This window comes from Aplysia californica, unplaced genomic scaffold (genome assembly GCF_000002075.1).
Source record: "Aplysia californica isolate F4 #8 unplaced genomic scaffold, AplCal3.0 scaffold00112, whole genome shotgun sequence".
Taxonomy (NCBI): Eukaryota; Metazoa; Mollusca; class Gastropoda; order Aplysiida; family Aplysiidae; genus Aplysia; species Aplysia californica.
In genome coordinates, this window is record NW_004797382.1 from 58297 (window position 1) to 71708 (window position 13412).

General features: G+C 36.8%; 1 protein-coding gene across 1 annotated transcript in view; it reads left to right on the top strand.

Annotated features, from left to right (window-relative positions):
• LOC101847575 (poly(rC)-binding protein 3) overlaps nucleotides 1-13412 on the top strand; it is a gene marked incomplete at its 5' end in the record, with an annotated part of 80523 nt that overhangs the window by 51672 nt on the left and 15439 nt on the right. The window contains 3 exon segments of the mRNA XM_035969071.1: nucleotides 2980-3163; nucleotides 4028-4147; nucleotides 11690-11701. Coding sequence (XP_035824964.1) covers nucleotides 2980-3163; nucleotides 4028-4147; nucleotides 11690-11701 — 316 coding nt within the window.

Below are 13412 nucleotides of genomic sequence, written 5' to 3' on the forward strand. Positions count from 1 at the left end.
ACTCACTCACTCACTCACTCACTCACTCACTCACTCACTCACTCACTCACTCACTCACTCACCTGGATTTCTCTTTAATGTCCTGCTTTTGTGAAGGTTATTGTTTTCCTAGCATGTTATCTGAAGAACTGAACCTTAATTTTATCATATTTATGTGCTTATGATATGTTTTTGTTCGTTTTTTTGTATGTTTCCGTTTTGTTTTTGTTTTCTAAACCTTTTTAACTGATGCTGAGGATAGGAGTAATACCATATTTTTCTATATCTTCATGGAAACCAAATGTCATAAAGTTTAAGTAATTCCATCTCACTTCACCTGTATTGAAAGGGCTCCTTTGAGATTGACTCTATCGGTAAACATGCTTTATAAATATTAAAAATAAATTCTAGAACATAAGGGTGCTTGTCATTTTGACTTCATTATCAGTCAGCTGTGGATATTCGCAGACTCAGTGTAGGTTTGAAACATCAACATAGCACAGAGTTCACTTCCGTAAATGCTTAGTTACTTTGGTGAAAGATTTTTCGAAAAAACAAAAACTCATTGATACGGGTAGTATTTTATGAAAGCAGAGCAAAGGTTTGGTTATGGTTAAACCAATGAGATGAACTTGATAATGACTTTGAGATTGGATAGTGTGAGAGGCAGTACTTGCCCTATTTGTGTGTGTGTGTGGTGTGTGTGTGTGTGTGTGTGTGTGTGTGTGTGTGTGTGTGTGTGTGTGTGTGTGTGTGTGTCTTTTCCATTTGTTTTCTGAAGAACTGGTAATTCAGTATGTCATTATCTACCACAAAGGGAGCTTAACCCATATGTTTATGCATGCACGCCTGTAGAATCGTCTTTCCTTTGAATCCTCTCTCAGAATAAATTAAAACCCCATTTGTCTTCTATTACGATGAGGATTTTTTTAAAATCAGTAATTTCCATTCCTCCCATATATCTCGTAATTTAAGCTTTCTCCTCTATACATTCATTTTATGTATTCATTTAGTGTTGGTTTTTTGTCTCTTCGTAGGTTTTTAAAAAAAATTAAATTACCTTTGATCTGTTTATACATATGCCCACACAGATTATCTAACTGTGCTTTTATTTATTTCTTATTGCACTGAAAATACATTTAGTTGGGTGTGTTTAACTTTCCTTTATTTCACTTCACTGTGACAAGCCAGGATCAACCAATGCTTTTTTAAATGTGTCTTTTTACTAGTATTGTACCTTCGAGTTAGCTGGAGCTGTCTCATTCTTTATTATCATTAATATTATTATTATTATTATTACTATTATCATTATTATCATTTTTATCATTATTATTATTATTATTATTATTATTTTACTTTTTCTTAAAAATATAAATTTTAAGGGTGGCGATCGGGATCATTTGTATTTTAAAATATTTTTTTAATTGTAATTTTTGGGTGGGATGGGGGTTGAATACTTTTTAAAATCATACTGTAAAAGTCATTTATTTAGCCTATCTGTCTTTCCCACTGAGAGGAGTAGAATTTTGACCTTCTTTTCTTGTAGGCAACTGTGCTGCAAGGTCATTTTTAGGTATCACGACATTTAGTGGTCAGTCGTGACCCCCCCAAAAAAGTCTTGCAATTGATAGTCAAACCATCGTCCCAAAAAGGTAGTCTGAATGACAAAGGTAATAAAGGCAAGAGAATTGTTTTAACGTTATAATAGATGAGCTGTATTGGGATTTTTATTTTGTACTTCAACCTATCACATTTATATGTTTAAGAGGAAAGGGCATTTTGAGGGAGGAGAGAGAAAAAAGGACTCATGTATACACACACACACACACAAACACTCACATGCGCGCACTCACACTCATGCGAACACACACACACACGCACACGCACACACATGTGTGCACACACACACACACGTGTGCACACACACACACACACGTGTGTGCACACACACACACACACGCACGCACACACACACACATGCACACACACACATGCACATGCACACACACACATGCACACACACACACACACACACACACACACACACACACACGCGCGCGCGCGCGCACTTACACTTACTTTACTTTTACTTTGCTTTTCCGATCCAGCGGCCATTTGGGTTCTAGCCCTTTGGTCTGGAAGCGCGCATACTCAAACACACACAAACACTCACACTCATATGGTCTTTAATGGAACATGCAGATGTAAACCAATTTATGTGAGTTTTCACAAAGTAGAAAAATTGATGCGTGTACATTTTTAGGTCAACAATTGATCTGACTGATAAAACCTGACTTTTTAGAATATGGTTAACACTTTTTCAAAATGATCAGATTGTAACTTGATATTATTTAGATACCATTACGGTATTAATATTTCCTAAAAATATTGCCGTTTTATTACATTTTACTAACATATCAAGGGTTTCTCTAAATTCAAAATTGCTAAAACTTCTGCTTCATAGTCAGGAAAATTTTTTTTCTTATTTTCTAATGTATCTATTCATTAGCATCTTTTAAAACATTTACATATCAATCATTATGTATATATTCAAAGATGGACTGATTCTTTTTTATTAAAGAAGTATTTTATAAGTCAGAAAAATTATACTATGTAAATGACTGGATCTTTTGATGATGTGCCCTCTGTGGGCTCTTCTAAAATATTAACGTTTATCAATACAGTATGTTTTAACTCCCCTGAATGAAACAAACAGTTTATCAATACAATATGTTCTAACTCCCCTGAATGATACAAACAGTTTATCAATACGCTATTGTTGAACTCACCTGAATGATACAAACAGTTTATCAATACGCTATTGTTGAACTCCCCTGAATGATACAAACAGTTTATCAATACGCTATTGTTGAACTCCCCTGAATGATACAAACAGTTTATCAATACAGTATGTTTTAACTCACATGAATGATACAAACCGTTTATCAATACGCCATTGTTGAACTCCCCTGAATGATACAAACTTTATTCCTCTGACAGCTCATCTCCTCATCCCTTCCCCAGGCTTGGGTCCCAGTCTTCAGTACAACCCAAGGCCCAGCAACCCTGGCCCCCCACCCCCGGCCCTCCCCAGCCCCGGTCAACAAGCTCAGGAGATGAACATCCCCAACGACCTCATCGGATGCATCATCGGCAGGGGTGGACAGAAGATCAATGAGATCAGGTACAGACTTTTTCCACATTCACATGGCTCTCAAAATTCCTGTCGATGCGCTGCCTCAGAATTACAAAGTTCTATGTGACATTTTTGGACGTTTTGAGTTACTAGTACCATGAGGTCAGAAAAAAAGATGCTCTGTCTGCTCTATCAAAGTGGTAAGAATATTGCGAGTCATTATCAAGATATTCAAAGAATTGCTCTCGCAAAAGCTTGACATGTTGTGAAACTAAAAAATGTTGACGTCAAATTTCTCAAAATTAGGTATTGAGCAGACAGAACTTTGTCATTCTGAGGTAGTGAATGGGGTTTTCTGGTTGTTTTGGGGGAGCTTTTTTGTTGCGTTTTTGGTTGTTTTTAGGGGTTTTTTTGGGGTGGGGGGATTCATCCATTAGGCATCTTCTCAAGGTGATAGATGGAAGCTCAGGGGTTGATCAGTCCTTTTTATTTCTTTTCTGCACTTCATTTGATGTTCTCTGTTCTTTACAAAAATTACAAATATGCTGTTTACATGTTTTAATTTTGTCAATAGCGCCATTAAATGAATAGTCCAACTATTTTCATGAAATTTGGCAGTAATTGTGCTACCTGAGTGTAAACTGCACCCCAAACAACAACTGTTTTAACCGATGTACAATTTATCCAGTTATATAAAGTCAAGGTTATCTACGCAAGTGATGAACATCAATTCTGATTTTGAGTGCTATTGTCAACTCCTACCTTTCTGCAACCCCCCCCCCCCCCCCCCCCCCCCCCCCCAAGTTTTTTATCCCGCTTTCTCCATCTGTGCAAGTCTTTTGCTGTTTTTACCTTTGTACAATTGTTTTACGTCTGTGGTAATTTTCCCTGACTGTGTCTTTGTCTCCACAGACAAGTGTCTGGTGCTAATATCAAGATCTCCAACGCAGAGGACGGCTCATCTGACCGCAAGGTGACCATCACCGGATCCCCAGAGTGCATAGGACTGGCCCAGTACCTTATTAGCACCAGGTTGGTCCAGCAATCTTGCTTCATTTACCCCATTCAGTACAGGTGAACTCTTTGAGCAGGTGCGCGCCGCGGACGGAGTGGTCATGACACACGCACACATGCACACAGCTCTGCGACTGCTCTGACGTAGCGTACTGTGTTCTCAGCTGAACATTGAGGACCTGGGCTAAAGGCTTTAACTTACGTGACGAAAGCAAGAGGTTTTCATTATTTATATTCTGTCTCTATTTCTAGAAGCAGCTAGGATTCAACATTTGGCTCTCCTGAAAGAGTAAACTGCTTTAATCTTTTTTTTTTCAGATTTTTTTGGGGAAAAAATCTTCATCTCTCTTTTAATACACTTCGAATGTTTAGTTTTTCATTTCTTTTAATACAAGTGCTTCCTGGTGGCTGTTTTGAAGATAAGTTTGTAGTGATTGGTGTCCATTTGTGCAGCAAGTTTGAATGGCAGGAGCAGAACGTTTTCACCTTTGATTTGTCACTTTTTCGTGGTTGTGCTGAATTATTTGTTGAGCTGTTGTCGTGAACACTGCTTTTCAAAACAAAAATCCGACTTTTTCAGACATTTTTCTAGACATCGGTATTGGGATCGGACAGATATAAATATAATTCTTTCTTTGAGCACCTCTTGTTGGCCCCGTCACAGGCGTAATGTATACATCAGTGGGTAGGGTTTGTTATTGAACATGTCGAGTGCAATATTATAGCAGCCAGTTGTAGATATGTAGCTATGTCATATGTAAGTACTGTTACAGATATCTTTGGAGCTTTTGCTTTTCATGAAAAAGATTAAAACATTTTCTTTGTGTTTTTCTTTCTTATTTATTGCTTTGACATGAGTTGAGTGTAGGCAGGGGTTACTTATAACAACTTTCATGCTATTGTAACTTGAGAATTAATCATAGCATAGCTGTGTTGACGGTTGTTTGATGCTACCAAAACTTTGCGGGAGTGTAAGTGTGTTTGCTAAGCTCATATAGAGATAGTGATATTTTAGCTTCATTGAGACTTCATGTTGTTTTATCTAGCATGTGTGTGGGTGTGTGTGAAAGAATGTGAGTATGAAATGGTTATTACTTGTAAAGCACTTTTTTAAAAACCTCTGTGTTTTATGTTATCAGATTTAATATTCAATTTTAAATGAGAACAGTTTATTTTGAATTTCAAGCACACATGATGCCTGCAGTTACAAAGATATGATCTGTGAGAGACATGTTGCATTTTGGTGCAATCAGAAGATCAGTAATTGAAGCTGTCATTGAGAACTTTGGTAATACATTGTACTGTTCAGTTTTCTCAGCTTGACTCTAAAATGCAACCTGAAAAGAATACAGGAACATGAAGATTTGCCAAAAAAAACATAACAATGAAATAGCTACTCAGTTTAGTCTACGCTTTTTAAATGTGAGGGCCAAGGTCCGGTTTTGGTTGTGGCACATAGTTTTGTGTGCTGAAAAGATACGTTGTGCTGTTTTTCAAATTAATTTTTTGCAGTCTGTTAAGGAAACCGGCCCCCGTTACATTTTTTTTCATAGTGACAGTGGCCAGCAAGTTTCTAAAGATTGAGAAACCCAGGTCTAGTCCCCATAAATATTTTTTGTTTGAGCTTGAAAGTTTTGTTAAATTTTCAACTTTCAAAGATGTATTGAGTAACATCAGAGAATGCTCTTTGATAATAAATTTACTTAAAGATCAGCGGAGATAGTGGAAAAGTAATGCTGATCCTAAAGGAGAAGCCAAAGATATGGACGATCTCAATTACTTTTCTGTAATGTTGATTTATGGATACATTTTCCTGTAGGACTTAAAGTTTTCCTTGGAGTGAGCACAGTACATGTATCCTGAAGTAATATCCGAATTTGCTGATACTTTAGTAATTTTTTTTGGAGATGGAATAGTGTGGAAATGATGGACAACAGAATGTCTATTGAGTTTTTGTGCTATAAAAATCGTATTTATTTAACTTTGTATCGTTTTTATCTAGTCCTGATTTTTATCAGATTTATTTTGTTCATTTGATACATCAGTATTATCTAACATGATTATTTATGGCCAGCAGAGCTGTGATCATTTATAACTAGATGTGACAGAAGAATGTCGGAGAAGCTAACACATCACTGATTTGCTCACTAGCTGTTGAATGTCGTAAAAAAGGGCTTTAAGGGAACAGATTTTTATAGGACGTGTTTTTAATGTTTATCTCTAAGCGTATTTCGTATAAGAATGTGCTTCTTTGCTTATGTCTACGGTCTTCTCCGAAAAAACTAATGGAATCGCTAGGAGCAATACACAGACTTAACAGTCTGTTGGACGGTCCGTGTAGGTTTTGCTTAAATTCAAACACTGAAAAGCAAAATTCAGAAACCGCAATACGGATGAATTAAAGTTCATATGACATCAAATCTTTACGAAGGGAAATGCTGGTTAAAGGAAAAAGATTCAGGTCTTTTAAAGAGTCGAAGATAAGAATGCATTCCAGCACTTCAAAAAGTTTTCTTTATAAGTGATATGGTAAATTGCTAAGCCAGTCATGTTGGCCAAGGAAAGATGATTTTTACTTACACTTCCAGTGTGCTATTCACAAGTGTTTTGACTACTTTAGCAGTGGCTTTTTATTTTTCCTTTATTTGCATATTCATAACAGTTGATCTGATATCCAAAGAAAGCTTGAAGGAACTTTTCTGAATCAAATGATAAGCGTGTGTAAATAAAGTGTACATAGCATGTCATTTCTTTTGGTTTATTTTTACTCGAGTTATACTCAATTCACTTCACGCTGATGAAAACTGCTCCAATGTGATACACATATTCGAACAAGCTGTATATCAGGCTAAGCTTTCATCTCGTGGGGAGGACATGACATATAGCATCATTGTCCCTCTCAAGTTTCATCACCACCACCACTGCCAATATCCAAAACAAGATCACCCCCTTTAATATGCATGGTAAGCTACTGTAAGGAAAAAAAACCAACCTTGTATGTGACCTATAACCCCGCAGAATCTTTCCCTTAGTGTACACTAGATTCAGAAATGGGATTTGGAAAGTACACCCGCTTATCTCAATACACTCATCTAAAACTTTTGTTTTGTTCTAATGTTGAGACTTATTATATAATTCTTGAACAATGAATATAATAACATTCCAGAAAGATGTCTTTGAAATATTTGTCAAGCATTCTTGTCTTCAATCATTGTTGAGAGTACTTATGACCTATGCATGGATGTGAAGCCACACTTAGCAGTCTTTCACACTGAAGTGGCTAGCAACAAATTTTTATCTTTCACATTTTCTGTTTTGTTAAAGTAAATTGTAACCTACCATACCTCATGACTTCTATCTTAGTAAAATGCTTCGCAAGAGTTTATAATTCGCTTTCAAGAGGAAAGATATGCCTTCTTCATTTGCGTTTTGCCACTTTAGTGTGAAAGCGGACTTAGACCTTTCTCCCGTGCTTGTCAGTCTTCGGTCACAGCACAGCCACCAATCCAAGGCTTTCGTCAAGTATCACTCTCTAGACGTCCTGGCACTAGATAGCTCACAGCTTCCCCCACAGTGCTCTAGTTACTGCTTCTCTTTTCCCTTCGCTCTTCCAGTAAACCTAAATTTAAGTATTGCATCCACTTCAGCTCTGAACTCAAAAGTCGTTTAATATTAATTGATCCGTGATCTATCCGGTCAGGAAACAAAAATGTCCAGAAAAAGATATTGATAGGAAAAGAAAGTGAAAATGTTATGCTAGATAAAAAAGAAAGAACAAAAATGTGTCTTTGGGTTAGAGGTGTACTTGTAGTAATGAAACTAAACCTTGAAACTGAAACAAGTTGTTTTTTAATTGAAAGTTGATCAGCATGAAGATCTACAGGCTAACAATAGAGATTGCATGATGCCTCTGTAGTTCTGTCTTTATTTTTTGTGGAGCAAAAACAAAAAACAAAAGCAAAAATAAAATTAAAAAACAAAAACAAGCCAAAAATCCCAATAGGAGTAAAGTGTAAGTGTACACATAAATGGTGGTCAGTCCTTGCTCCCCCCCTCCTCCCCCCCCCCAAACCACCCCCTCCACAACCTCCCCCTTCCCCTCCACTACCTACTACGCTGATTCCCCTGACTCGGGAAGACAGTAAGAACTGAGGCAGCCACGAGATGAAAGCTTGGTCCCCTCTCTCTCCGCGCCACGGTCAGTGTTGTAGGCTCATAGCTAGCTGGCACAGAGTTCGCACAGGGTATTATCACAGCAGTGCTTGACGGCTGGTTTGTTTTTTCCAATAACATATGGTTTGATACGTATACGCATATATTTTGTATTGTACTTATATCTTTTTTATATACTGTATTGAGTAATGGACTGCCCTCAAACATATAATCTTGTCTGCTTGTAGCGTTGTCTCAGGAAGTATCATGTCTGTGAAAGATATGGTGAAAAAGACTACACAGATAGCCGGCAGAACAAATTGGATTGGTGTTCTGTGGGAGATAAGGGGAAAGACAGGACACATAACCGGTAGAGAAAACTGGGTGGATGAATTAATCGATGCTGGGTTGATGATCTAGTCAATGGCATTAAAAATGTCTGAGAAATTCTTACCCAGGGACGGACTCTTCTTAATTGTGATAGGATAACTGGAAGAGTACTAATTTTGTCACGACACTTTCTAAGGTTTCTGAAGGTTCCGGGAAAAAAGTGATTTAACAATAATAATAGTAATAATGATTGCATTTATAAAGCGCATTGATGGGATTGAGAAAAAGAAGATGTAGGGCATATCCACGCTCTACAGCATGTTGTATGTGCTTTACAACTGTTGTTAATAGGCCTGTATATTTGGCAGTTGAAATTTTTTTTAAGATCTCGGGGTGGACGTACGACATGATGATTTCAATAAAAACTTTGCACCCATCGGGTCAAAAGGAAAATTAGATAGAAGTTCTATCAATGTGAAAGTAAAAAAAAGGAATCTAAAGACTAAAGACAATCATTCAAGGATTAAACTGAAACAACAGTTCTTGGACATTTTTCATTCAGGACTAAAACGTTTCTTTGTGGAAAGAGCTGAAACAAGATTAAGATGAAGAGTTGGCCTCTTAATTAACAAAAGGCGTGAATTTTTATGAAACCCAGGCACTAGACATATGTGACCATTTTTGTGTGTGGTTTGCTCTAAGTTCTCCGAGGTACCTGTTGCTAGGTCTACAATGTGGTTGTGAACGTTCTGCCTTCAGGGGAACTAACTCTGCTATGTCCATTTGGCCACCAACCGTCTCTGCCTTGGTTGACATTTTGTTTGTCACTTTCACTGTGCCCGTTTCTCTCAGGCTTTCAAATCTTATTTCATAGTCATAATTTTCAGTAAAGTACGTTTCAGCTAGTGCACTTTCTCTGTCTTTATTTGTCTGTGGAACTCTTTTATCCCCCCCCCCAAAAAAAACAACCCAACAACAACAACCCAACCCAATCAACCAAACAACAAACAAAAAAATCTTTCATTCTGTCACTCACACTCGTGCTGTCTATAAGTCGTTCTTTAATCTCTCTGTGTTTCTCAAAATCTGTTTCTCTCTTTTGTTCCTTCTTTTTTTTTTCTCTCTCCCGCTCTGCCTAAAATTTTTCTCTCTCGCTATCTCTCTTTATCACTCTCTTTCTTTCTGTATTTCTCTTTCATACAAACACACACACACGAACACACCCATACAAACTCTTTTATACACTCAAAAAACTCACATGTACTCGCATGTACTCACATACAAAACCATTTTCCCACACACATACAATAGGTTCCAGTGACAGCTGAGACGTTTTGCTCTTTCGACACAAAAATTTTCCTCTACATCCCCCTCATCCCATCTTCTCTTCCTTTCATCAAAACAACGTCTGTTCACAGCTTGTGTTCATAGCAGATTATTTTGCCAGCTTTTTTTCCCAAGTCCTGTCTGTCATTTTCTAAACCTTGTTGAGGTTATTTGCCGTTCTGCGAGTGAAAATTATGTTAAGTGCTTCAGACATGGAGAAGTTTAAAATCCTGTTTTTTTCCTGGCTTAAGTAAAATTAAATGAATTTCTGTCCGCTCATCAAGATTTAAAAGAAAGTGCAAGATGTGGAGTAAACTTAACAGAAGTGGAGGGCAGGATATGTCGAAACATTTCTAGAGATTTCTACAGACCAGCTCCCCTAGATATTTGAAACATAATTTGTATTGCGTAAAACTGCCTGTTTGTCTTTTTTCATTTATTTTTTTTTTTGCAGGCCCAAAATCTCAGTTCATTTCATTGTGTGCTTTGCTCAAAGATGACATTATACATTTTTTCTTTAGATCCTTTATACACATTCAAAGATGATGTGCTTATATGTTTTCGTTTCTGCGTCTTTTTTTTTTTTTTTTTTTGTCGCTTTCTTTTATTTTTTTGCTCTTCATTTTTAAATTCATAAAACTCATACGCACGCGTGGTCAGATGTTTGTGCCTTTAGTCTGTTTTGGACTCATTGCTATCCAGTTGTGCAGACAAGGTTATATAATCTATAAATATATGAATCTACAACGAAGGCATCTGCAGTGAAGTTTTCCCGGCATATTCTTTACACAATATCATAATGTGCATGAAACAAAACAGTGGTGTGGCAGATATTTGTTTTTATTTCTTTGTTTGTGTTGATTTTCAATTTCTGGTATTAATGCATTGAAATGGTTGAAATTTTTAATAAATAAAAAGCTTTAAAACAAGTCTTCAGAGATGACTCCTCTTTTATTGGTTTGGTATCACAAGTTTTCTCTACTAACAAACTAGAGTGTCAATAGTTCAGCTGATAAATCACATTTCTATGTTGCCTCAAGGAAAGAAGGATGATTAGTCACAGTGTCCAAAGTTATTGACAGAATCTTTAACGTGTCATTCACGTTTTATCAAAACGAATGGTGAATTCGTAGGTCCTGCTTTTATAATAACTTAATTTACACTGCAATGGAACAGAGAGCCTCAGATACAAACTCAAACCACTGGAAGTTAGTTGTTGCTGCTACAACTTTCTGACTTCTGGTCATGGACACATCCTCAAACTTTCCCCAGGGTTCACCAATTTCATCTCTTATTCATCATTTCTGTCTCTTTCTACGTCATCTATACATCATCATCTTCAGACTCTTAAGCTGCTTTTGCTGCTATAGCTTGTGGTATAAATGCTGCATTACTACCAAATCACTTGATGTTTTGAAGATGCCGCTTTCACCAATGCTAGAAAAAGCTCAAGTGAATGGACCAGTCAAGTTACATTCGAAGAGTATTGTCTTTAGACTTTAATCTGGTTATCGTCTCTTCCATGTCTCTGATATTATAATCACGAAATAAAATGTTTTCACCTTACAATATATGAATAATCTGTGTGATTATCTCAGTATATTTATTTCCCCATTCTATTCAGCTGTCTTCACCATCTGATACTGATACTAGTTTTGATTTTTGCTAATTATATTCTATTGTTTCCCTAATTTGTCTTCAATGGTCTTTCTTCTTCCTGTTCTGCGGCGTTCTCTCCATCGTTCATCTCAGGCTTTGGTTAAGGTACAGTTGCTTGTCCTAATGTTCCACCGCATGTTTCGGTTCTCTCACTACAACACAAACGTAAGACAGCATTCAGAAAGCTTTACAAACGATCAGTCAGTAAGCCCAGTGCGAGGACTGGGCGTGAACGGCTTGCCCCTCCCCTCCACCATCTGTGAGGTGTTCTCACCAAACGTCGATAGGCGGAGCTCACACACTGACAGCCAATCAAAACAACAGAACAGTCACACCGTTACTACAGCACCTCTCCCTACCCCGCCTCCTTATGTGGTAGTTGTTTCCCACGCATTTTTCGTCAAACTGTTCCCTAGTTTATATGTTGTTTGAATGTGTGTTATCGATGTCACAGGTTTGCTGTTATATGTGTACATTGCTCAAAAAAAACTTCTCTTCATGAATTTGCTATGAGCAAGGTTGTGAAAGTTTCGCAAAAGCATCGAGCAACTCACCAACTGATAGCAAGTCAGTTCCATTTATATCTCCGAATAGATAACATTTGTTTGGTTGGGGGGTTTTTTGGGGGGGAGCCGATTTCATGGAATAATACTCAAGGCAAACAGAGTTGCAATATTTGTTATTCCTCTTGATCAGGCATATGCTATCTCTATACTCGTCTTGAAATTCATTGCTTTACAAACATGCTCGAGGTATTTTTTACGAATAACGGCTTGAGTGTTTTAGAACTACTCAAGACGAGGATATTTTTATGATGGTTTCTAATTCTTGAAATTATCTCTAAATAATTTGTCTCTGAATGTATATAGTGGATCAGTATGTATAAAAAATTTTAGATTTAGAATTAAAACTATTTTTGTACATTTTTTACTTTTTTTTTTTTTGTATCTTGGAAAGAGGATAATTTAATTAAACCAAAATCCTTCACTTTATTTTTATGGCTAGCTGTTGTTATAAATTATGCATGAAGTGTGGTCTTTTATGAGTGCTATCTACATGCCTTCAAGTTACAAGACACACACACGCACGTGCACACACACACACACACACACACACACACACACACACACACGCACACACACACACACACACACACACACACACACACACACACACACACACACACACACACACAATTTGAGCTATTAAATGGATACTTTAGCCAAAATTTTCTTACCAAGTTCTTGAAACTCAGTATGGATGCTTTCAGGCACTTTGTCATTTATTATTTTGTGGTTCTTCTTTTCAGGATCTTGCCATACTTATTTGTATATATATATATATATATATATTTATAAATTTATTTCTCATGCCAATGTCATGCTGATGATCTTTACACTAGTGTTGTGTTGTATGCCAGATCTGTGTTAATCGCTTACAGGCTTGGACTTTGAATTGGAGTCTCACTGACCTTGTGAACTCTTGTACCACCATAATCTGATTGTCAGAACTGCTTCAATCTTTCAGCTGCTTTAAACATTTATTGACCAGTATTCTCAGAGATTTATGAATGCTTTAGCCATCTCAATGCTGATTTATTGAATGTTAATTTTAGATCAATGATTGAGCTTTATATTGCAATTGAACTCTGCCAAAGCAAACTTTATGGGATTTGTGTTTGAAAAAAAATTTGAACAGTGATTTTACTTTGTAAACCTTTTTTGAGACAATACATTGTAGTTCTGGAAAAACTCCCTCAAAATTATAGTAATGTAAATGAGAAAATGTAGTTTTAGATTTTTCATTTCCGCACACA